This window comes from Coregonus lavaretus, assembly GCF_964263955.1.
Source record: "Coregonus lavaretus genome assembly, chromosome: 38".
Lineage (NCBI taxonomy): Eukaryota > Metazoa > Chordata > Actinopteri > Salmoniformes > Salmonidae > Coregonus > Coregonus lavaretus.
In genome coordinates this window covers 26,577,636-26,604,706 of record NC_140025.1, presented here as the reverse complement: position 1 = coordinate 26,604,706, position 27,071 = coordinate 26,577,636, and the positions used below count along the sequence as shown (strand labels likewise).

Below are 27,071 nucleotides of genomic sequence, written 5' to 3'. Positions count from 1 at the left end.
CCACGTTTATAAACACAGGGTCGCTACAGTTATGATTATTTGTGGTCATAAACATTATTTGGAGTTAATTCTAGGGTGTGCAATTATTTTGAATTTAGATTTGAATGGAGAAAGGTGATCCAAGAGCAGTGTTCCCTTTCTGTCAATCCTATCAGTATTGTCGAGACATGCGCCAACGACACACTTAGCGACCGTTCTCTTTGCGTGGTGTTTTGGGAAACGCATGTTACATCTTCGGCCGCTGTAGGAAAGATGCATCGTTAAAACACTCGTAAACAGGGCCCAGGACTTTCCACTGTTCCACCTAAATCCCTACACAACCTGACCACCACCTCCTTCTCACTACATGGGTTTGTGTGTGATAAGATAACCAGCTGAAACACATAGAGAGAAACTACCTCTTAGTGTCAAAAGGATACATGTAATGGAGGCCAGTTAAAAAGGAGCTAATGGTGACATCTATTAGAGCCATTGAAAGCAGCCCAGATGGGACCAATGGATCCAGAGATACAAACTGACATTTAGAAAAGACAACTTGAGAGAGAGAGAGAGAGAGAGAGAGAGAGAGAGAGAGAGAGAGAGAGAGAGAGAGAGAGAGAGAGAGAGAGAGAGAGAGAGAGAGAGAGAGAGAGAGAGAGAGAGAGAGAGAGAGAGAGAGAGAGAGAGAGAGAGAGAGAGAGAGAGAGAGAACACATTGATGTACCTTGTTAGGCAGGAAAATGGGTAGCACTTTGATCTACCTTGTTAGCCTGAGAAATGGGTATCACTTTGATCTGCCTTGTTAGCATGAGAAATGGGTATCACTTTGATCTGCCTTGTTAGCGTGAGAAATGGGTATCACTTTGATCTGCCTTGTTAGCCTGAGAAATGGGTAACACTTCGATCTGCCTTGTTAGCCTGGGAAATGGGTAACACTTTGATCTGCCTTGTTAGCCTGGGAAATGGGTAACACTTTGATCTGCATTGTTAGCCTGGGAAATGGGTAACACTTTGATCTGCCTTGTTAGGGTGGGAAATGGGTAACACATTGATCTGCCTTGTTAGGGTGGGAAATGGGTAACACATTGATCTGCCTTGTTAGGGTGGGAAATTGGTAAAACTTTGATCTGCCTTGTTAGGGTGGGAAATTGGTAAAACTTTGATCTGCCTTGTTAGCCTGAGAAATGGGTAACACTTCGATCTGCCTTGTTAGGGTGGGAAATGGGTAACACATTGATCTGCCTTGTTAGGGTGGGAAATGGGTAACACATTGATCTGCCTTGTTAGGGTGGGAAATTGGTAAAACTTTGATCTGCCTTGTTAACTGTAAATTAAGTGTAAATCGATACGGTAATTACAAAAATAGTTTAAACATGAACAACATGGTATAGTTATCAACATGTCAGATGACCTACCATGTAAATGTGCTCCAATAGTAAAAACATCTAATTTCCATCCACATTCTGCTACCTCAAAGTAACCTAGGGTCGAGTCTCAAATGGCACCATATTTCGTATATAGTGCACTTCTTTTGACCAGAGCCCATACTACCCTGGTCAAAAGTAGTGCACTACGTAGAGCATAGGGTGCCATTTGGGTCGGCACGCTAAAGTAGACAGAAGACTGACCTTTTGAAACTAAACTTTGAATAATGGGGCGGCAGGTAGCTTAGTGGTTAAGAGCGTTGTGCCAGTAACCGAAAGGTCGCTGGTTCTAATCCCCGAGCCGACTATGTGAAAAATCTGTTGATGTGCCCTTGAGCAAGGCACTTAAACTTAATCGTTCTGGATAAGAGCGTCTGCTAAAAAATAAAATAACTAGGCTAATATTTTCACCTAGATTTCCTTCCTTGAGATGAGAAAAGTATCATCCAAACAAGACTGAAAAGGTATTTTACCCTTATTGAGTCATATTATAAAATAAACGTTTCCTCCTCCTTTCTCCTCCTTTCACTTTAAAATTGCTCCATTGAATTCATCCACCAGTTCCTTTTCTCAATATCAAAGCAAAACTGTAATTTAATCTTTCCTAGCCTCATTGAGTAGCTGAATTTAAACTTAATAACCCAAGAAATAGCTTCCCATTAGCTAATGATTCATTCCCTTGTGTTGTGTAATTTACAGCCGGTGTTTGATACAGATAATAACAGAATGAATAAAGAAATAAAATGAGAGAAATAATAACAGCTTTATAAAAGTATTTGTTTGCATCCCAAATGACACCCTATTTCTTATTTAGTCCACTACGTTTGACCAGGGCACATAGCTCTGGTTAAAAGTAGTGCACTGTAGGGAACAGGGTGCCATTTAGGATGCAGCTTTATATAAAGGCTTCCCTTCCCTGTTTCCTTTCATGTTCTCTCCTAAAGAGACTAGTGTCCCAAAATGTCTTCCCCTTTCTCAGTTGCTTAGTCACTGGCTTAAACGGATACTTCGGGATTTTGGCCATTTTGTATGCCTCTGCATCCAGTATGAAGGAAGTTAAGAGGTAGTTTTGCAAGCCAATGCTGACTGGCATTGGCACAATGACTGGAAGTCTATGGTATCTACTAGCATGCTAGCAGTTACCATAGACTTCCAGTCATTGTGCGAATGCTAGCTATCAATTGTGCTAATGCTAGTTTGCTAGTGGAGTTAATCTGACTCTGGGGAAGTAGATAAAGGGCTTCATAGCCAAAATCCATTGCCAAATCCTTTAAATGTATGCACTCACTAACTGTAAGTCACTCTGGATAAGAGCGTCTGCTAAATGACTAAAATGTGAGAGAGAGAGAGAGAGAGAGAGAGAGAGAGAGAGAGAGAGAGAGAGAGAGAGAGAGAGAGAGAGAGAGAGAGAGAGAGAGAGAGAGAGAGAGAGAGAGAGAGAGAGAGAGAGAGAGAGAGAGAGAGAGAGACCCCCCCCCTTAGGTCAAGGATGGCTAGCAGAAAACTTGTTTGTGTTCAAAGTTTGTGACCCGAGATGTGTCTCTCACTGTGTCCAAACAAAGATTTACAGTAGACACGTCCTGGGATGCCTTTTTTGCATTAATGGTCTGTGGGAAGAGGCTAATGGTCATGTATCATTGGTTATGGTTGGTTATGTGGCGTCACTATGGCGACAGAGATGGATGGCTGCAGTTTTTCCAAATCACTGCCTCTTGTTGCTGAGTGACAACACATTGCTGGTACTGAAATAGATTATTCAGCAGCACTGTAACATCGAGAAAAATGTGTCTCCTATACCACACTATAGACAGACATCATTCTCATTGCATGGCGTAAGGTTTGGTAAAACCATGGCTTCCTTCCATCAGCCTGGCTGACGCGACCAACGTGAACTGGTGTCAGCCAGAATATCCTTCCATGGCTTCAAGTTCACAAAACAGCTTGATTATTAATATCATTTAACAGTATATTAAAACAGCAGGTGTATCATTCTTCATAGGAACTTTGGGTTTATCCAAACCATGGCTTCATTGGAACTGTCAACTCTCATTGGAACTCAAAAAGCCCCAGAGTGGGTGGAATCAGTAAGTGAAAATAAGGAAATAAAAACTTTTGGCCTGAGGAGAAAGATCTCTCTTTCTACTACTGGAGATGCTCCTGATATCCTACTACAGTATTGTACTGCACAGATTTTGTCTGGATATAAGTCTATGGTCTGGACTCTGAGGCCCTGCGTAAACGTATTCTGTTTTGTTTGGCGTCATTCTGGCCCCACTGCCGTGGTTGAGCTGAAAATAAGCTACAATATAACCCTTGCTTGCTCACAGTTGTAGCATTCTCTCTCTACCACAAGAGTATGCTCATCAGCTGCCCAATAAATATGTTCATTACATTTAAGTCATTTAGCAGATGCTCTTATCCAGAGCGACTTACAGTTAGTGAGTGCATACATTATTTATTTTATTTATTTTTTATTTTTCATACTGGCCCCCCGTGGGAATCGAACCCACAACCCTGACGTTGCAAACGCCATGCTCTACCAACTGAGCTACACCCCTCATAGTCAAAGTTGGTCTGACTGACTGAGTGGGTGTCAACTGTCACTATTTATTGGCTATGTTGTTCAAAGTGATGTCTCTCCGTGATAATTTTCTTCTATCTTAAATATAACACTGCATTTATTTTCTTATTTTTGAAGAAACTTTCAAAGTTCTTGTCATTTTCCGGATTGACTAACCATGTCTTAAAGTAATGATGGACTGTTATTTCTCTTTGCTTATTTGAGCTGTTCTTGCCATAATATGGACTTGGTATTTTACCAAATAGTGCTATCTTCTGTATACCACCCCTACCTTGTCACAACACAACTGATTGGCTCAAACGCATTAAGAAGGAAAGAAATTCCACAAATTAACTTGACACAAGGCACACCTGTTCATTGAAATGGATTCCAGGTGACTACCTCATGAAGCTGGTTGAAAGAATGCCAAGAGTGTGCAAAGCTGTCATCAAGGCAAAGGGTGGCTACTTTGAAGAATTGCAAATATAAAATATATTTTGATTTAGGACTTTTTTGGTTACTACATGATTCCATATGTGTTATTTCATAGTTTTGATGTCTTCACTATTATTGTGTGTAAAAAAAAATGTAAAAATAAAGAAAAACCCTGGAATGAGTAGGTGTGTCCAAACTTTTTACTGGTACTGTATATATATATATTACTGTAAATATTGATCACATTCCTTGTGTATGATCATATATTTTGATACATTGAATGTTAATATTGTGAACCTATGTTATATATTTTTTAACACCTGGGATATGGATGCCTGATGGAGACCTAAGTGTTGAAACGTTGTAATAAATAAATATCACCTGGGAGCATGAGCAGCAGTATGCGGCGTTTTCCTTTCTGTTAATGCAGGGTAATCATGAGACTTACATTGAATAAGAGGTCAAAAGGTTGGCTTTTTAGCATTCATTGCCATGGTTGTCAATTGTACTGCAGAAATGGTCACAGAAAATAGAGGTTGTGGTGGCAGCGGCAGAGAAGTACCTGGGATTGTGAGGATTTATTGCAGAACAGCTGCAGTGGGTGTTGAGTGGTAGTGATATGTCCTCTCAGATAGTTGGTCTGGAGTAGGACTAGATAGGGTTAAATAGTGGAATGGGTGGTGTCGTTTTTAGAGAGGGCTAATAGTTGTCAGGGCAATAATTTGTATTATCGTAGAAAATAATATAATGTAGGTAGGTGGTGAATGGCCTCACACACCAGTACAGTAGGTGGCGGTGTACGCACCTAAAAATTGGATGCGACCCACCAACCAAATCCCGAAGAAGAAGAAGAAGCTGAAGAAGAAGAAGAAGAAATCCCACATTCTTGCAGGTCAACCTCCCAGTGGAGGCTCCACAAAGTAGGAACAGGAGGACCATCCTCCTCAGTGAATTTCAAAAAAATAAAAATAGTGAAACATTAAAAAAGTTATCCTTTATAGAAAAAACTATACTAAATATACAGAATTTTTATTCCAGACTCTGACATTGCTTGTTCTGATATTTCTTAATTTCTTTCTTTTTATTTTTGGGATTTGTGTGTATTGTTATAATTACGGGGTACTTATATAGTCATGTTACACTATATGCACAAGTGGGTAACCTGTACAAGTGTGAGGTGTGAAATGGGAATGTGTTTTGTTGCATATCCCACTCCCCTCAGAGAGTGGGGGTCACGGCAAGGGATCAGCCAATATTGATGGCGACCCTGGAGCAATTACAGTAACTTTCCTTGCTCAAGGGCAGAATTGCAGATTTTTCCCTTCGCTCCAAACCACCAGGCTACCTACAGTATTGCTCTTTTGGAGCTAGAAACAAAAGCATTTCACTGCACCTGCGATAACATCTGCAAAATATGTGTATGCAACCAATAAAATTTGATTTGATTTGATTTTTGATTAGGTGCACTATTTTCCATGGTTTCGTTACAAAACCATGCTGTTTTTAGACTTTCTATTTTTACAGTGCAGTTTCGCACTGCAGCCGTCCCTAATCTTTGCTAAGACTCCACAATGGGGAAGAGACAAATAAAGCACTTACCATATCCTCAAAAGGTCAAACTCTATACAATTAACACTACTTTATTTGGCATTAGCTCTAGTCTGAATCCCACATTTTAACACTTTCAATTAATCTAGTCTGAACAGGTTTTTGGTGCTTGTCACCTTGGCCGTGTGGTTGATGATATCAGTCAGAGATGGTGTATTTCTCCCTGCCTCTGTTTTCTATCATCTCTGTTTCTCTACAGCCCCACCACATCCTGTCTAGCTTAGAGACAGAGACCCTAACTACACGTCTCCATAAAGAGAAATAAACATCATTCATCATACCCCTTGTATCTTCAAATGATCTTATGAGCATTTAATCCAAGTAAGATGCTATTGGTGAGCTTGTGGTTGTGTATGTCACAGCAAGTAGAAGATAGTGTTAAACCTGAACACATCTCAAACACCCAGAACCCGTCTCTCTTGCCCTCCTGTCTGTGCATGGCAACCACACTTTCCAGTTCCGGCTAAGCCTGGCAAATCATTATTACCACACGATTCAAGCACTTTAAAATGTTTTCCAATGGTTCATGCATTTTTGAACGATCATGATTGTGTCTCCATTTAGCAACATTTCCTACTGCACTCTGAATTGCCTTACTGATGGAGCTCTCTCTCTCTCTCTCTCTCTCTCTCTCTCTCTCTCTCTCTCTCTCTCTCTCTCTCTCTCTCTCTCTCTCTCTCTCTCTCTCTCTCTCTCTCTCTCTCTCTCTCTCTCTCTCTCTCTCTCTCTCTCTCTCTCTCTCTCTCTCTCTCTCTCTCTGTCTCTCTCTGTCTCTCTCTCTCTCTCTCTCTCTCTCTCTCTCTCTCTCTCTCTCTCTCTCTCTCTCGCTCTCTCTCTCATTGTATGTCTGTCTTTGTTGAATGCACTTATTGTAAGTCACTCTTGATAAGAGTGTCTGCTAAATGTGGGTGCAGAGGACTGAGAGCATGGTTTGTGGTGTCAGCTCTCTTGCTTGAGAGAAGCTGTGCAGAGATAGAGGAAGGTACCACATCTCCATATAAGGAGAATGAGAGCGACTGACCCATGTAGGCTACTGACCTCAGAGAGAACAAATAAGCAATAACCACAGGCTGACATAGATGGCGATAGAGAAGCTTATATGCACACACAGACAATATGGGGGTGTTGTGGTGGTTGATGGAATCCATGTATGTTGACACTCGTTCATTTTGAAACATGTATTTGTGTAGTTTTACTTGAGCTAAAGCAACCACAAGGCTCCCACTCTCTCTCTGCTTGTGGGTGTTGTTTTGAGACTAACTTCAGGGCCTTATTCAAAGAACCTTGCAGAGTGATGTACAGAAGGTGTCTGTACAGTATGTTCTATACAGCATATTTCTATCAGGACCACACCATGGTCATAGAAGAAGACATGCCACCCTGATCTGATAGAGGCAACATCCGTAATAACTTTCAAATACAGTGCTATTTACTCCACCACAGTATTGAAAGATGTAGCAGCTGCACTTTATATAGCATTTTCTTTGAACTGCATTTATTTGTCTTGACACATGAACTACCATTCTCTCTAATGGACATAAACATTCAGTAACCTTCATTGTAAATGTACATAATATCCTGGCCTGATACCCTGGCCTTCAGGCAGTTTTCCTTTCTATCTATTGCATCATACTTCATAGGCTGTTTGAAAATATGATGCAATAGATAAGCAGCAGGTGATGGCTTTATCAATCTGTCATCTAGAGCCGGGTTTCCCAAACTCAGGTTCATGTTTTGGTTTCTTCCCTAGCACTACACAGCTCATCATCAAGCTTTAATTGTTTTAATCAGCTGTGTAGTGCCTGGGCAAAAAACAAAACCTGCACCCTGGGGGTTATGTGGGACCGAGTTTGGGGAACCCTGATCTAGAGATACACCGGAATAACCTATTCAAGTGTCAAAACACCTTGATATCCTATTCAATGTAAGTACATGAGATCAACCACAACAACCTACTGACATTTTTTTTTTTTTCAAAGTGTCTTCATGAAATAAAAAATTACACATTTTGGGATGTACCTTTCTTTACAACAGTTATTTCTACAGTATGGCAAGTAATACAGCTAATCAATAATACACAATGCTACTTTTACTGTGTTGCAACATACAGCAAGTTAACTTATGAAGGGAATTAGAGAGACCAGTACAGTTATATGCAAAATTATGTTGATGGTACATTCAGCACTGTATGTCTGATTGTGGCCAAGGTAACTGATTCATTTAAACGTTAAAGCAGTTGATGAGCTCTTTGCCAAGGGACATTTCAACCCACCACACAGCTTGTTTATTCTACCCACCCCTACCAAGTAAAATCTTCTAGGTTTCACCTGGCTGAGTTAGCCGACGCAACACACCCACACAGATCTCTGGTTACCCCACACAGGCCCCCAACCCTCCCACAATCTGGCTGCTCCTCCCAAACGTATTCCTGAGGTACCTTTTCTTTGTTCAGTCACCTGCAGCCCAGCCTCAAATCAGGGAGATTACAAAGACTCTTCCAAGCAGCGTTGTGTTGCTAGCCCATTGGTTTAAAATTTCAACCAACCTACTTTCTCTCACTAACTTTGCTCTCTGCTTTTCAAAGGATTGATTGGTCATCCACCATTCAAAGATTCTCTGGAGATTATGAAGTGAGAGAATGAATGCACACAGAATCGGTTAGACAGATACAGCTCTTTTTGAGGGACACATACAGGATAAGTGAACTGTGTTACAGTAAATGTATCTTATCTTTGTTGCCATCTCCCTATGGTGAAGAACACTGCAAAGATTATTGGGAACACCACCAAGGCTGATGCTGGGATAACAGGATAGTATCTTCCTCCATGCCTCGCGTCTTTGTTGTGGAGTTGTGTGGGGGGAAAACAAATACAGTACATGACATACAGTGTCTTTAGAACCCAAGCTTGAATGAAACCCTAGTGCATTCGGAAAGTCAGATCCCTTGACTTTTTCTACATTTTGTTACGTTACATCCTTATTCTAAAATTGATTAAATCGGTTTTCTTCCCTCATCAATCTACACACAATTCAAACCCTTTACTCAGTACTTTGTTCAATTACCTTTGGCAGCAATTACAGCCTTGAGTCTTCTTGGGTATGACACTATAAGCTTGGCACACCTGTATTTGGGGAGTTTCTCCCATTCTTTTCTGAGGAGTGGCTTCCGTCTAGCCACTACCATAAAGGCCTGATTGGTGGAGTGCTGCAGAGATGGTTGTCCTTCTGGAAGGTTCTCCCATCTCCACAGAGGAACTCTGGAGCTCTGTCAGAGCGACCATCAGGTTCTTGGTCACCTCCCTGACTAAGGCCCTTCTCCCCCGATTGCTCAGTTTGGTCGGGTGGCCAGCTCTAGGAAGAGTCTGGGTGGGTCCAGACTTTTTCCATTTAAGAATGATGGAGGCCACTGTGTTCTTGGGGACCTTCAATGCTGAAGACATTTTTTGATACCCTTCCCCAGATCTGTGCCATGACACAATCCTGTCTCGGAGCTCTACGGACAATTCCTTTGACCTCATGGCTTGTTTTTTGTTCTGACATGCACTATCAACTGTGGGACCTTTATATAGACAGTGCCTTTCCAAATCATGTCCAATCAATTGAAATTACCACAGGTGGACTCCAATCAAGTTGTAGAAACATCTCAAGGATGATCAATGGAAACAGGATGCACCTGAGCTCAATTTCGAGTCTCATAACAATGGGTCTGAATACTGTAAATAAGGCTTTTTTTTTTTCTTTTTTTTTTATCTAAAAACCTGTTTTCACTTTGTCATTATGGGGTATTGGGTGTAGATTGATGAAGGGAAAAAAAACTATTTAATCCATTTTAGAATAAGGCTGAAACATAACAAAATGTGGAAAAAGTGAAGGGGTCTGAATAATTTCCGAAGGCACTGTTTATACATTTCCTTCAGAAAGTATTCACACCCCTTGACTTTTTCCACATTTTGTTGTGTTACAGCCTGAATTTAAATGTATTACATTGAGATTTTGTGTCACTGGCCTACACACAACACCCCATAATGTCAAAGTGGAATGTTTTTAGACATTTTTACAAATTAATTAAACATTTAATGCTGAAATGTCTTAAGTCAATAAGTATTCAACCCCTTTGTTATTGCAAGCCTAAATACGTTCAGGACAAAATAATGTGCTTAACAAGTCACATAATAAGTTGCAATAATTTGCAATTATAGTGTTTAACATGATTTTTGAATGACTACCTCATCTCTGTACCCCACACATACAATTATCTGTAAGGTCCCTCAGTCGAGCAGTGAATTTCAAACACAGATTCAACCACAAAGACCAAAGTCAACGGGTATAAATACTTTCTGAAGGCACTGTGTGTACAAAACACTAGGAACACCTTCCTAATATTGAGTTGCACCCGCTTTTGCCCTCAGAACAGCCTCAATTCACTGGGGCATGGACTCTACAAGGTGTCGAAAGTATTCCACAGGGATGCTGGCCCATGTCGACTTCATTGCTTCCCACAGTTGTGTCAAGTTGGTTGGATGTCCTTTGGGTGGTGGACCATTCTTGATACACACAGGGAAACTGGTTAGTGTGAAAAACCTAGCTGCATTGTAGTTCTTGACACACTCAAACCAGTGTGCCTGGCACCTACTACCATACCCTGTTCAAAGGCACTTAAATATTTTGTCTTACCCAATCACCCTCTGAATAACAAACATACACAATCCATGTCTCAAGGCTTAAAAATCCTGTCTTGTCTCCTCCCCTTCATCTACACTGATTGAAGTGGATTTAACAGGTGACCATGACATCAATAAGGGATTATAGCTTTCACCTGGATTCACCTGGTCAGTCTATGTTATGGAAAGAGCAGGTTTTCCTAATGTTTTGTACACTCAGTGTATATATCTCACATAATAGAACATAGAAGGCTACCATACAAGATGATGCAAACTGCAAACAGTTCACAGTTCACGGCCCCGTGTAGCTCAGTTGGTAGAGCATGGCGCTTGCAACACCAGGGTTGTGGGTTCGTCTCCCACGGGGGGCCAGTATGAAAATGTATGCACTCACTAACTGTAAGTCGCTCTGGATAAGAGAGTCTGCTAAATGACTAAAAAAACAAAACAAAAAACAGTGAAATTCTCAAATTTCTCCACTAGAAAGCAGTCTTTAACAACCTACAGTACACTCTGGTTCATCACTACACAACAAATCTACTAACCGCAACAGAACTACTAACAGAATCGGCGTAATGATACACCACAGAGGGTAGCTGGTCTGGTTGAGTCTATTCTCTCTATAACTTTCCCGTTCTTCGCAGTGCACACCACTGAACAGCTCAAGCCTTAGATCAATGAACCATTTGTTCGGATGGAGAAGGATTGCCAGACTGATGTTCATGCTGCTATATTTTGTCATTGATGGTATGTTTATTTTGTTGTTACTGATTTGCTGCACTAACTAAAAGTGTATGTGGGAGATGATAGGTAAGTAGCCTAAACATTATCTATTTTTGCATGTTTGCTGTGTCTCCTGACAAGGGAGCCTAGACTAGCAGTCATAGTGCGTGGAGCACAGACCGAATACGACTTTCCCAAACTGCATTCCCAACCCCCTCTCCCCCCAGTGTGTAGCCAATCGCTAAGACTCATTTTAAAATAACGTTCCTCTCATATCCTCCTGTATCCTGTCATTAGACAAATATTTACAGTAAAGGATAGATAATGACAGAGTGTAGATTCTAAAACAGAGCTCTTTCATGCGAAGAAAGAGGCGTAGGCTATAAAAGTTTGCAATCTATACAGCAACTACAGAGAATGCCAATACTTTGATTCATATATTAACTTATATGAAAGATTAATAATATTTTGGAAACAACAGGCTGACAACCTTTTATAATTATCTGAGACAGACTGTATTAAGTCATTTGAAACTCATTTTCCTTTCTATTTGCATTTTTGCAAACTGACAGAGCTTACAGGCTCATTGTGTTTAGGCTCACAGTGCCTAAACACTATGGATGTGATAAAACATGCACCTTTATGGTGTTGGGACTTGGGAATTCCCTCAACCATGTTGAATCATTGAAGGACAATGGACATGGCTTCATCCCCAAAATGAAGAAATCCTTTCATGGATATCAATATCTAAAAGTCATTAGGTAAAATGAACATTCAAACTCAGTGGTATTTAAGCTACATTCGAATGGGACGTTAGATTGTTCCCCTATAAACAGGAAATGTTGGTGGTTTCCTGTGATTATGTGGTCACTGGTCAGCCCATCACAAGTGTGATGTTCCTCTGGTCATGCTGCTCTGTGTCTCAATATTAATTTCATCGTGTGGGACAACAAAGCTGGGTTTTCAAGGTGTAAGTGTCTCACTTGAACGTCCTAACTGAGAATGAAGACATTCAAGAGCATTGATACTGTCATGGTTCATGTGGGGTCAAATGACATTATGAAGGGCAGCTCAGAACAGCTGAACATGGATTTTAAAGAACTGATTGGGTTTCTACTTGACACCAACAAACGCCCCATAATATCTGGCCCTCTGCCCTCCCTAAATCGTGGAATGAACGGTTCAGCAGACTTTTAGCCCTCCATAACTGGCTACGAGACTATTGCAGCTCTGTCGGTGTAACATTTATTGACAATTTTGATACCTTCTGGAAAGAAAGCTCGTATTATAAGGAGGATGAGATCCACCCAAATCATTTGGGTTCCTGGATCCTTTCACAGCATTATAAGGCACGTTGAGACAATGACTTATCAATGACTCAAGTCCAACTCATTTAATCCCTACCACTGTGTCGCTGAGTTGTCATAATGTTCAGCAAATGTACATCATCCTAGGGGCGTTAGAAGACACAATGTAAATAACCTAATTTATGTCCCTCTTGCTGCCCGGAATGCCTCTGCTGATCTTACAGCTATTGTATGCAGTAATCATATGCTTATGAACCAGAGTAATACTGTTAGCACTGAGGTGGTGTGCCCTAGTAGGAAGTCCACTGTGTGCAGCTCACCCTGCACTAATAAAAATAACCTGAGTATGTCTACCTCTGCTAAGCTTCCCAGTAAAACAAGAAAAATAATCAAGCATCCCAGAAAAGGTTTAAAAATAGCCCACGTTAACATATGTACCTTAAGAAACAAGGTCCATGAAATCAATAATTTGCTAGTAACAGATGACATTCATATTCTGACAATCTCTGAAACTCACTTAGATAATACATTTGATGATACAGTGGTAGCAATACAAGGTTATAACATTTACAGAAAAGACGGAAATGCCAACGGGGGCGATGTTGCAGTGTATATTCAGAAATACATTCCTGTAAAGCTTAGAGAGGACCTCATGTTAAATACTGTTGAAGTAATATGACTACAGGTTCACCTGCCTCACCTAAAGCCCATTCTGGTGGGAAGCTTCTATAGACCACCAAGTGCTAACAGTCAGTATCTGGATAACATGTGTGAAATGCCTGATAATGTACAGTATGTGATATCAATAGAGAGGTATACTTTCTGGGTGATTTAAATACTGACTGGCTTTCATCAGGCTGCCTACTCTTGAGAAAGCTTCAAACTGTAACTAGTGCCAGCAACCTGGTTCAGGTTATCAATCAACCAACCAGGGTAGTTACAAACAGTACAGGAATGAAATAATCAACATGAATTTATCATATCTTTACTAATGTAAAAAATTAATAATTGAAAGCAGTATCCAGATCCATCGGATGTAGGGATCACAATATAGTAGCCATATCTACGAAAACCAAAGTTCGAAAGGCTGGGCCTAATATTGTGTACAATAGGTCATATAATATGTTTAGTAGTGATTCCTATGTTGTTAATGTGAAGAATATTTGTTTGTCCGTGGTGTGTAATGACGAGCAACCAGACGCTGCACTTGACACATTTATGAAAATGCTTATCCCATTTACTAATGAGCGTGCACCCATTACGAAAATGACTATAAAAACGGTTAAATCCCCGTGGATTGATGAGGAATTGAAAAATGATATGGTTGCTGGCATGTCATGCCTAAATTTGCTAATGAGCAAATGAGATGGCAAATAGGTCTGGCTGTACAACCGATTGGCAAACGTACTGCAAATTGAGAAATCATGTGACTGCACTACACATCCAAGTATATCTGACCAAATTATGAAAGACAAGCATTGTAATTTTGAATTCCATAAAGTAAGTGTGAAAGGGGTGAAACATTTTATTATTGACAAGCCTACGGGGTCTGACAACTTGGATGGAAAATTACTGAGGATAATAGCGGACGATATTGCCACTCCTATTAGCCATATATATATTCAATTCAAGCCCACTAGAAAGTGTGTGCCCTCAGGCCTGGAGGGAAGCAAAAGTTATTCCCCATGCCTAAGAATAGTAAAGCCCCCTTAACTGGCTCAAATAGCCAACCAATCAACCTGTTACCAACCCTTAGTCAACTTTGACCAGATAAAATGCTATTTTACAGTAAACAAATTGACAACAGACTTTCAGCACGCTTACAGGTAAGGACATTCATCAAGCACAGCACTTACACAAATGACTGATGATTGGCTGAGAGAAATTGATGATAAAAAGATTGTGGGGGCTGTTTTGTTAGACTTTAGTGCTGCTTTTGACATTATCGATCACAGTCTGTTGCTGGAAAACTGATGTGTTATGGCTTTACACCCCCTGCTATATTGTGGATAAAGAGTTACCTGTCTAAAAGGACACAGAGGGTGTTCTTTAATGGAAGCCTCTCTAACAAAATCCAGGTAGAATCAGGAATTCCCCAGGGCAGCTGTCTAGGCCCCTTACTTTTTTAAATCTTTACTAACGACATGCCACTGGCTTTGAGTAAAGCCAGTGTGTCTATGTATGCGGATGACTCAACAGTATACACGTCAGCTACCACAGCGACTGAAATGACAGCAACACTTAACAAAGAGCTGCAGTTAGTTTCAGAATGGGCGGCAAGGAAGAAGTTAGCCCTAAATATTTCAAAAACTAAAATCATTGTATTTGGGACAAATCATTCACTAAACCTCAACTAAATTTTGTAATGATTAATTTGGAAATTGAGCAAGTTGAGGAGACTAAATTGCTTGGAGTAACCCTGGATTGTAAACTGTCATAGTCAAAACATATTGATACAACAATAGCTAGGATGGAGAGAAGTCTGTCTATAATAAAGCGCTGCATTCTTAACAGCACTATCAACAAGGAAGGTCCTACAGGCCTTAGTTTTGTCACACCTGGACTACTGTTCAGTTGTGTGGTCAGGTGCCACAAAGAGGGACTTAGGAAAATTGCAATTGGCTCAGAACAGGGCAGCACGGCTGGCCCTTGGATGTACACAGAGAGCTAACATTAATAATATGCAAGTCAATCTCTCCTGGCTCAAAGTGGAGGAGAGATTGACTTCATCACTACGTGTATTTGTGAGCGTATTGACATGTTGAATGCACCGAGCTGTCTGTTTAAATTATTGGGGCACAGCTCGAGCACCGATGCATACCCCACAAGAAATGCCAACAGAGTCAACAAGTCCAGAACAGACTATGGGAGGCGTACATAACTACATAGAGCCATGACTACATGAAACTCTATTCCACATCAAGTAACTCATGCCAGCAGCAAAATTAGATTAAAAAAATACAGATAAAAATGCACCTTATCGAACAGGGGGGACTGTGAAGCAACACAAACATAGACACATGCTTACAAGCACAAATCAAATTCCAAATCAAATTTTATTGGTCACATGCGCCGAATACAACAGGTGCAGACATTACAGTGAAATGCTTACTTACGACATGCCACTGATACCATAAGCATTATACACACATGTACACATGGATTTTGTGTTAAAGATATGTGGTAGTAGAGTAGAGGCCTGAGGGCACACACTTAATATGATGTGAAATCTGTTATGAATGTAATGTAATGTTTTTTAAATGTATAACTGCCTTAATTTTGCTGGACCCCAAGAAGAGGATCTGCTACCTTGGCAGCAGCTAATGGGGATCCATAATAAATACAAATACAAATAAGAGCTACACTAAATAACCAAAAGTATGTGGACACCTGCACGTCAAACATTTCCTTCCAAAATCATGGGCATTAATATGGAGTTGGTCCCCCCTTTGCCGCTATAACAGCCTCCACTATTCTGGGAAGGCTTTCCACTAGATGTTGGAATATTTCTGCAGGGACTTATTTCCATTTAGTCACAAGAGCAATAGTGAGGTTGTGCACTGATATTGGGCGATTAGGCCTGGCTCGCAGTCGGCGTTCCAATTCATCCCGAAGGTGTTCGGTGGAGTTGAGGTCAGGGCTCTGTGCAGTCCAGTCAAGTTCTTCCACACCAATCTCAACAAATCATTTCTGTATGGACCTCACTTTGTGCACGGGGGCATTGTCATGTTCAAACAGGAAAGGGCCTTCCCCACACTGTTGCCACAAAGTTGGAAGCACAAAATTGTCTAGAATTTCATTGTATGCTGTAGTTTAAGATGTCCTTTCTCTGGAACTAAGGGGTCTAGCTCATACCACGAAAAACAGCTCCAGACCATTATTCCTCCTCCAACAAACTTTAGCGTTGGCACTATGCATTAGGGCAGATAGTGTTCTCCTGGCATCCACCAAACCCAGATTCGTCCGTCGGACTGCCAGATGGTGAAGCGTGATTCATCATTCCAGAGAGCGCGTTTCCACTGCTCCAGAGTCCTATGGCGGCGAGATTTACACCACTCTAGCCGATGCTTGGCATTGCGCATTGTGATCTTAGGTTTGTGTGCGGCTGCTCGGCAATGGAAACCCATTTCATGAAGCTCCCGATGAACAGTTCTTGTGCTCACGTTGCTTACAGAGGCAGTTTGGAACTCGGTAGTGAGTGTTGCAACCGAGGACACATTTTACATGCACGCGCTTCAGCACTCGCTGGTCCCGTTCTGTGAGCTTGTGTGGCCTACCACTTCACAGCTGAGCCGTTGTTGCTCCTAGACGTTTCCACTTCACAATAACAGCACTTACAGTTAACCGGGCCAGCTCTAGCAGGGCAGAAATTACTTGTTGGAAAGGTGGCACCCTAGGACAGTGACACGTTGAAAGTTACTGAGCTCTTCAGTAAGGCCATTTTACTTCCAATGTTTGTCTATGGAGATTGCATGGCTGTGTGCTCGATTTTATACAGCTGTCAGCAACGAGTGTGGCTGAAATAGCCGAATCCACTAATTTGAAGGGGTGTCCACATACTTTTGTATATATAGTTTAATTAGTGGCCTACTTGTTTGGTAGCCTAATTAAAGTTGGAAATTCATTCATTGCAGATTGTAAAATATGTTTGGTGCAAGGCCGTGTATTCATGGATGCCAAGGGAAGACAATATTCCCCAAAAGAATAACCAAAAAAAGAAACAAAATAATGTAGGCCTGTCTAGACATCATTGACAGAAAACTTGAGTTGTTGCATCTCTTTGTGTATTTGTCCTCCGGTGGCTAGCTAGCTAGCTAAAATCATCCCTTTCCTAAATTAGCCATGGATGGAGATAGAGATTAGGACTTGTGGTTTAACTTAGCATAATTCTCAGTACTGCCAATGATTATAACAGCAATTCTGATCCAACCATAAATTCATACATTGTGCTCCTGGCCTGAGAGGATGGAAGTCCAACATGTAGCTAGCTAGATGTAGTAGACCTATAGAATAACGTTAACTAGCTGGCCAGGCTCATCGTTGCCAATGAAAGTTAGTTAGGCTAGTCAGCAAGCATTTTCAAATCAAATCAAATCAAATCAAATTGTATTGGTCACATGCGCAGAATACAACAGGTGCAGACATTACAGTAAAATGCTTACTTACAGCCCTTAACCAACAGTGCATTTATTTTAAACAAAAAAGTAAGAATAAAACAACAACAAAAAAAGTGTTGAGAAAAAAAGAGCAGAAGTAAAATAAAGTGACAGTAGGGAGGCTATATATACAGGGGGGTACCGTTGCAGAGTCAATGTGCGGGGGCACCGGCTAGTTGAGGTAGTTGAGGTAATATGTACATGTGGGTAGAGTTAAAGTGACTATGCATAAATACTTAACAGAGTAGCAGCAGCGTAAAAAGGATGGGGTGGGGGGGCAGTGCAAATAATCCGGGTAGCCATGATTAGCTGTTCAGGAGTCTTATGGCTTGGGGGTAGAAGCTGTTGAGAAGTCTTTTGGACCTAGACTTGGCACTCCGGTACCGCTTGCCGTGCGGTAGCAGAGAGAACAGTCTATGACTAGGGTGGCTGGAGTCTTTGACAATTTTGAGGGCCTTGCTCTGACACCGCCTGGTATAGAGGTCCTGGATGGCAGGAAGCTTTGCCCCAGTGATGTACTGGGCTGTACGCACTACCCTCTGTAGTGCCTTGCGGTCAGAGGCCAAGCAGTTGCCATACCAGGCGGTGATGCAACCAGTCAGGATGCTCTCGATGGTGCAGCTGTAGAATTTTTTGAGGATCTGAGGACCCATGCCAAATCTTTTTAGTCTCCTGAGGGGAGGCCAGGCAGCCTAGAACAGCAAGCATATTTTAGTTGTCACTATACTAGATTAAGAATAGGTGATTAGATGATTTTGAAATGTTGAAGTTGAAATGGTGCTGGAATAGTGGAGACATCGCCTGTTTTCTTTGGGACTTGTGGTAACTCTCTGTGGTTCTAAATCAATAGTTGTTTAGTAGCCCGAAAATGTCGGAAACATTAACTTGCTTGACCATGCTGTTGGTCATGTAGCTGTTTGTTACATGCAATATGTTTTGTGAGCAAGACCACGGAGCAGACACTTGATAGTTCGTGGAGAGACATTTTTATGTGGATGATGGGCTCAAGTCTCTGCCCACATACACAGAGGCCATCGACCTGCTACGGAGAACACAAGCATCGCTTGCAGAGTCAAACCTATGACTGCACAAGATTGCATCAAACAGTGCGACTGTGATGGAGGCAGTTACCCAGAAGACCATGCCAAGGGTGTAAAAGATGTAGGTCTCCGAGGAGAAACCACACCCATGCAATGTAGTCTTGGTTTATGCTGGTAAATAGAAACAGACACCTTCACCTTCAGGGTATCAGTCAGCAGCAAACCATTCACACGACGTGGAGTCCTGTCAATGGTAAACAGCCTCTTCGACCCTCTCGGCCTGGTAGCGCCAATAACCATACAGGGCAGAGCCATACTGAAGGAACTCTCCTCAGACACTTGTGACTGGGATTCACCACCCCCTGAAGAAAAGCCGAAAAGAATGGGAAGCATGGAGGGACTCACTACAGGATCTGAAGAAGCTCCATATCCCACACACTTACACTAAGAACTCCTTCTCAACTCCCTCCCATACCCCGCCTCGAATTACGTGGAGCAGTGTTGGCAGTAGAAATGACAGAGCTCATCCTAGACTAAATAGTCCTCAAACCAGCCATTGTTAACTTCTACTGCGACAGTAAAGTAGTCTTGGGATACATATACAATGAGAATAAACGCTTCTACGTGTATGTGCACAACAGAGTCCAACGCATCCGTCAATCAACACACCCTAAGCAGCGGCACTACGTGCCCACAGAACACAATCCTGCCGACCACACCTCAAGGTCGGATCCTGCTTCCCAGCTCACCAGTATGGGACCAGTGTTCCTGTACAAACCTAACCAAGCTCACCGCAACCTACAAGAGGGAGATCTGGTGCTTTTAAAAGACAATCGAGTCACCCGCAATGAGTGGCCCGTGGCACTGGTCACTTCCACCTTCACCAGCAGTGACAGTAAGGTGCGCAAAGTGGAGCTCAAGATTACTGCTCAGGGGACCACTAAGAAGTTCCTGAGACCCGTCTCAGAGGTCATACTCCTTTTAGCCAAAGAAGACTGAGGGTTTGCTAGTCTTTGAGGTATGTGTGTAGCGTTAATTAATAGTGGCCTCTTTCAGATACCAGACTGCCTTCTATTCTTTTGGCCAAGCGCCTTTTGATTTGGCGCCATCCAGTGGCTGTTTTATGTAGCCGCAGCTAAAGTGTACTATGCTTTGCTACTTCTTTGTTGGTGGTAAAACAGGAAATAGAAAATTATGCAGTTCAGACTCATTGTTGGAAAAGAGCAACTTAATACTGCTGTTTATCTTCTGCATCCTACTTGTTAAGCCTTCGTAAAACATTGCCTGTTAGTACAAATAAATTCTAAGATGTTCATCTTTTAGTATTGTATTTTCTGCAGGTCATGTTTTAATTCTCAGTTTTTAGTTAAATCGATTACAAGTATTCCCTCGCTAGCCTAGCCTGCTTGTTAAGTGCTGTTTTGCAGCTAGCTTCTCTCTACATGTGATTTCTATTCACACTTAAGTTAGCTTACATGTTATTTAGATACTAATCCTGTTTAGAACCATATTCAAGCAGAATACCTAAGTTTTCTATGTACAGTGTTGGTCAAGTATTGTATTGTTCACTATGCGACTATGAAACATCAGTTAGACTCCGTTGCATATTTATATTGCCATTAAGTCTGAGCTGCTCCAATAATTTCATTTTTCTGTATTGTTACAGTTTTAACTATAAAACTGGAGGTTTATGGAAAGCCTATCCCTGACTCTGGTTCAGTTCTTGATTGGAGTTTGGCTGGCTGTCAAATTATGGTTGCATACACCTTGAGGACAGTACAATAGCTATATACCACATTTAGCTGCTATTTATAAACATTTTATCAACATTATATATATCAAATAGCCTAACAATGAGGAAAACAAATAGTCGGCTTGAGGATAAATTCACCCACTATTTAATGTTAAACTCAGCGGGTGTTGTCTGGCTAATACCCTACACAAATGGGATGAAATATTGAAGGTAAATTAAATTATATCCAACTTGAGACTCCTCTGGTGTCCTGAAGTCCTCCTTTTTTGTGTGCAATTGTTTTCACCACGGCCCGTAGGTCCCGTTTGCGGGCCCGACTGTTTTCTATAATGAGTATTGCCAACCCAGACAGTCTTTCCTGAGACATTGTGCATTATATGTCCATTGCGCAGCACACAATTTAAAGTCAGTCTTGAATGATGCTTGCCAAGATATACCAAAGATAACAAGCTGTTGATATTGCAACCTCATAACTCAAACACCGGTTCACGAGGATGAACGAAATCGCAAAATCCTTTTTTGTTCAAGCCCTCAAGAACTGTTGTTGTCTGCTAAAGATGATGATCTGTTTGCATCTGTGAATTTATTGGCTGTCCAGTATCCAGACGACCTGTCTCCAGAGATTCCTTCCTATACAGTTAATCTCTTTCCGTAATGTGTTGAAGCCAGAAATTAAGGAGAATGGGAGGCTCGATTAAAGATGTCACAGAATTGCTGTAATTGAAGCACAACTCCCTTCTGCCCAGTTGCCCTGATGATGCTACGGCAATCAAGCTGTTTTTACCAGCCTTTTTTACCATCCCTGTAACTGTCGCTTCTTCGGAGAGATTGTTTTCTAAACTAAAAAAGGATGGTACATGCTTAATGCTGGGTTGTTTGGATGACCCATTTGCTGGCTTGCAGGCATTGGGTCACTTGGGTTGTTTTCTTTAAAAAGAGAAAGGTTGGGTTGTTAATACTGGGTTATTGATATACAGTACATACGGAAAGTATTCAGAACACTTCCCTTTTTCCACATTTTGTTACGTTACAGCCTTATTCTAAAATGTATTAAATAAATACAAATCCTCATCTATCTACAGACAATACCCCATAATGACGAAGCAAAAACAGGTTTTAAGAAATGTTGCTAATTTATTAAAAATAAAAAAACAGAACTACCTTATTATTTACAGTGCCTTACAAAAGTATTCATCCACCTTGGCGTTATTCCTATTTTGTTGCATTACAACCTATCATTTAAATTGATTTTGATTTCATGTAATGGACATACACAAAATAGTCCAAATTGGTGAAGTGGAATGAAAAAAATAACTTGTTTCAAATAATTCTACAAAATAAATGACAGAAAAGTGGTGCGTACATACGTATTTACCCCCTTTGTTATGAAACCCCTAAATAAGATCTGATGCAACCAATTACCTTCAGAAGTCACATAATTAGTTAAATAAAGTCCACCTGTGTGGAATCTAAGTCTCACATGATCTGTCACATGATCTCAGTATATATACACCATTCTGAAAGGCCCCAGAGTCTGCAACACCACTTAGCAAGGGGCACCACCAAGCAAGCGGCACCATGAAGACCAAGGCACCTAACAGGTCAGAGACAAAGTTGTGGAGAAGCACAGATCAGGGTTGGGTTATAAAAAAATATCCGAAACCTTTAACATCCCACGGAGCACCATTAAATCCATTATTAAAAATTTGAAAAATATGGCATCACAACAAACCTGCCAAGAGAGGGCCGCCCACCAAAACTCACGGACCAGTTAAGGAGGGCATTAATCAGAGAGGCAACAAAGAAACCAAAGATAACCCTGAAGGAGCTGCAATGCTCCACAGCGGAGATTGGAGTGTTTGTCCATAGGATACACTCCACAGAGCTGGGCTTTTCGGAATAGTGGCCAGAAAAAAGCCATTGCTTAAACAAATAAATAAGCAAACACGTTTGGTGTTCGCCAAAAGGCATGTGGGAGACTCCCCAAACAAATGAAAGAAGGTACTCTGGTCAGATGAGACTAAAATTGAGCTTGTGTCTGTCTGGCGCAAACCCAACATCTCTCATCACCCAAAGAATACCATCTCCACAGTGAAGCATGGTGGCAGCATCATGCTGTGGGATGTTTTTCATCAGCAGGGACTGGGAAACTGGTCAGAATTGAAGGAATGATGGATGGCGCTAAATACAGGGAAATTCTTGAGGGAAACCTTTTTCAGTCTTCCAGAGATTTGAGACTGAGTGTTAAAACCCTGTGGCTTTAAAAGTCTAGGGTGGATGGAACAGAGACCCGTAACATAATTCATGCAAATTAGTATCATGACATGGAAACAGTGAGAACAAAAAAATACACAGACAACCATAAACTACCGTCAAACACAAGATGTTTATTTTTAACACACAGTAAAGGTTTGGGAAAAAGGGCTGAGCAGGACCCAAGAAATGAAACAATAATGTAAAAAAAAAAACTTAACTGATCTTGCATGCCTCCAGAACCGCTAAACTACTGCTAATCATAAAAAAATTACAGTGGGTGGTCCGCTCAGGTCTAACTAGTGTTTTTAGACAATCCCCCTTTTCCCAGAAACACACAAAGTTACCAAACAGAGTAACCAGCAAATGAGTGAGTACACAAAACACAGGACACCACAGTATCCATACTCACATACGGCAATAGTCTCTTTCAACAAACACAACTGACTGGCTTTTAAAACAATGGGAGGTGTAAGTGAAAAACCAGAAACAGGTGCTGCAACACAGAGGGATGTCCACTGATTGGTCCACCTCAGCAATCAGCAGCCAAACGGATGTCGGACAGGTGGGACACCCCAACGACCACCAATCAGGAACATAAAGGACACCTGTGATTAGGGCATAAGGAGAGGAAAAACACAAAAACACACACAGGATACCTGTATCCGTAACACTCCCACCCTTAAAAGAGCAAACCACAAGGGTTTGCGACACACGTACCATCACAACACCCAAAATCCAAAGATCAACCGCATCCTGACGGCATAACAAAGAAAACCTAGTTCTTTAAACACGAGACAAAGCATCTGCCAACACATTATCCGACCCCTTTTTGTGGCGGATCTCCAAATTATAATTTTGTACTACAAGTGCCCAACGTACAAGGCGTTGGTTCTGGTTGTACATCCGGTGGAGAAAAACTAAGGGGCTATGGTCAGTATACACTATCACTGGTAATGCACTGGAACCAACATAAACTTCAATGTACTGCAGAGCTAATAACAAAGCTAGAGCTTCTTGCTCAATGGTGGAATAGTTTGTCTGACATTTGTTAAATTTCCGAGAAAAATAACAGACAGGATGGTCCACTCCACTGTGGTCCGGCTGCAGTAACACAGCACCAGCATCTCTGGCACTTGCATCTACCTCCAGTTTAAACGGCCGTTCAAAATCTGGCGCAGCAAGAACAGGGGTACTACATAAGAGTGCTTTAGCAGTGTTGAAAGCAGTACGACAATCTTCAGACCATACACATTTTCTTGCCGGACTGAGCAAATCCGTTAATGGAGCAACTACCGCAGAGACATTTTTACAGAAACTATGGTAGTAGCCAACCATCCCTAAAAAACGGCGTAGCTCTCTTCTGGTGGTAGGTGCGGGAAATGCGTTTATAGCTGAGACCTTGGCATCTACCGGGCGCACCTGACCATGGCCGACCTGTTTACCGAGATAAGTAACAGTGGCCTTCCCAAACTCGCACTTTGCTAAGTTCAGGGTTAGAGAAGCGGCTGCTAGACGTTCACACACTATCCTTAGAGTGTTAACATGATCAGACCACTCAGTTGAATAAATTACCAGATCATCAAGGTCAGCACTACAATTAGGAACTCCAGCCAATACTGTGTTAACCAGGCGTTGGAAAGTGGCTGGTGCGTTCCGCATCCCAAATGCCATGATAGCATATTGTAGGAAGTAGTCTGGGGTCACAAAGGCAGAGATGTCGGAGGCACGTGAGGTTAACGGCACCTGCCAGTAACCTTTTAGAAGATCTAGTTTGGTTACATAAGTAGCAGCACCAACAGTGTCAATATAGTCATCCAGTCTGGGTAACGGGAACGAGTCGGGCACTTTGACAGCATTGACTTTTCGATAGTCCGTACATAACCTGGATGTCCCATCAGGTTTAGGAACCAGAATGCACGGAGAACTCCAAGGACTTGAACTTGGCATAGCCAGGTTATTCTCCAGCAAATAACCGACCTCATCCCTCATTATCTTTATTTTAGAGACGTTGACACGATAAGCATGTTGCTTGATAGGTGCAGCGTTTCCAACATTAATGTCATGTTCTAACACATTTGTGCATGTAGGAACATCATTAAAAAGACATGGAAAGCTGTGTAATAGCCTCACAATATCATCTGCCTGTCCGTCCGTTAAATGAATCAGGCTTGACGGGAGAGACAGCAGCATCTATGAATTGGGCAATCTAGCACACTGCTGCTGAGTATTGCGCAACTCCAAACCATCTCCGTCCACATCATTAACATGACCTCCCACTACAGCCGTAGCAGCAATAGAGACAGCCGACTCGGCCAGTTTCTCTGCACTGTCTATCTGAGTGACGGGTCTGTGTCACGCCCCAGCTCTGGGACTCTGTTATGTTGAGCCAGGGTGTGTAGTTTCTATGTGTTTTGTGTGCTAGGGTTATTATCTAGTTCTTTTGTTTCTATGTTGGCCGGTGTGGTTCTCAATCAGAGGCAACGTGTATCAGCTGTTGCTTGTTGTCTCTGATTGGGAACCATACTTAGGCAGCCTGTTTTCCACAGTGTGTTGTGGGATCTTGTTCCGTATGGTTTGGATTGTAACCAAGGACTTCACGTTTCGTATCGTTTGTTGTTTTGTTCGTGTGGTGATCATTTAGAAATAAAGTATGTTCACTTATCACGCTGCGCATTGGTCCACTTCCTCCGATGATCGTGACAGTCTGGTGTGGTACAGTGGGGGAAAAAAGCATTTAGTCAGCCACCAATTGTGCAAGTTATCCCACTTAAAAAGATGAGAGAGGCCTGTAATTTTCATCATAGGTACACGTCAACTATGACAGACAAATTGAGATTTTTTTTTCCTGAAAATCACATTGTAGGATTTTTAATGAATTTATTTGCAAATTATGGTGGAAAATAAGTATTTGGTTACCTACAAACAAGCAAGATTTCTGGCTCTCACAGACCTGTAACTTCTTCTTTAAGAGGCTCCTCTGTCCTCCACTTGTTACCTGTATTAATGGCACCTGTTTGAACTTGTTATCAATATAAAAGACACCTGTCCACAACCTCAAACAGTCACACTCCAAACTCCACTATGGCCAAGACCAAAGAGCTGTCAAAGGACACCAGAAACAAAATTGTAGACCTGCACCAGGCTGGGAAGACTGAATCTGCAATAGGTAAGCAGCTTGGTTTGAAGAAATCAACTGTGGGAGCAATTATTAGGAAATGGAAGACATACAAGACCACTGATAATCTCCCTCGATCTGGGACTCCACGCAAGATCTCACCCCGTGGGGTCAAAATGATCACAAGAACGGTGAGCAAAAATCCCAGAACCACACGGGGGGACCTAGTGAATGACCTGCAGAGAGCTGGGACCAAAGTAACAAAGCCTACCATCAGTAACACACTACGCCGCCAGGGACTCAAATCCTGCAGTGCCAGACGTGTCCCCCTGCTTAAGCCAGTACATGTCCAGGCCCGTCTGAAGTTTGCTAGAGTGCATTTGGATGATCCAGAAGAGGATTGGGAGAATGTCATATGGTCAGATGAAACCAAAATATAACTTTTTGGTAAAAACTCAACTCGTCGTGTTTGGAGGACAAAGAATGCTGAGTTGCATCCAAAGAACACCATACCTACTGTGAAGCATGTGGGTGGAAACATCGTGCTTTGGGGCTGTTTTTCTGCAAAGGGACCAGGACGACTGATCCGTGTAAAGGAAATAATGAATGGGGCCATGTATCGTGAGATTTTGAGTGAAAACCTCCTTCCATCAGCAAGGGCATTGAAGATGAAACATGGCTGGGTCTTTCAGCATGACAATGATCCCAAACACACCGCCCGGACAATGAAGGAGTGGCTTCATAAGAAGCATTTCAAGGTCCTGGAGTGGCCTAGCCAGTCTCCAGATCTCAACCCCATAGAAAATCTTTGGAGGGAGTTGAAAGTCCATGTTGCCCAGCGACAGCCCCAAAACATCACTGCTCTAGAGGAGATCTGCATGGAGGAATGGGCCAAAATACCAGCAACAGTGTGTGAAAACCTTGTGAAGACTTACAGAAAACGTTTGACCTGTGTCATTGCCAACAAAGGGTATATAACAAAGTATTGAGAAACTTTTGTTATTGACCAAATACTTATTTTACACCATAATTTGCAAATAAATTCATAAAAAAT

The 27,071-nt window shown here is 41.7% G+C and overlaps 1 protein-coding gene across 2 annotated transcripts in view; it reads left to right on the top strand.

Annotated features, from left to right (window-relative positions):
- The first annotated feature begins 11,259 nt into the window (after positions 1 to 11,259).
- LOC311112393 (SLAM family member 9-like) overlaps positions 11,260 to 27,071 on the top strand; it is a 62,439-nt gene continuing 46,627 nt past the window's right edge. The window contains exon 1 of one of the 2 annotated variants that reach the window (XM_084155503.1): positions 11,260 to 11,414. In XM_084155503.1, coding sequence (XP_084011629.1) covers positions 11,345 to 11,414 — 70 coding nt within the window. In that variant the 5' untranslated portion in view covers positions 11,260 to 11,344. The remainder of the gene's footprint in view (positions 11,415 to 27,071) is intronic. The other variant, XR_014610869.1, reaches the window with a different exon arrangement.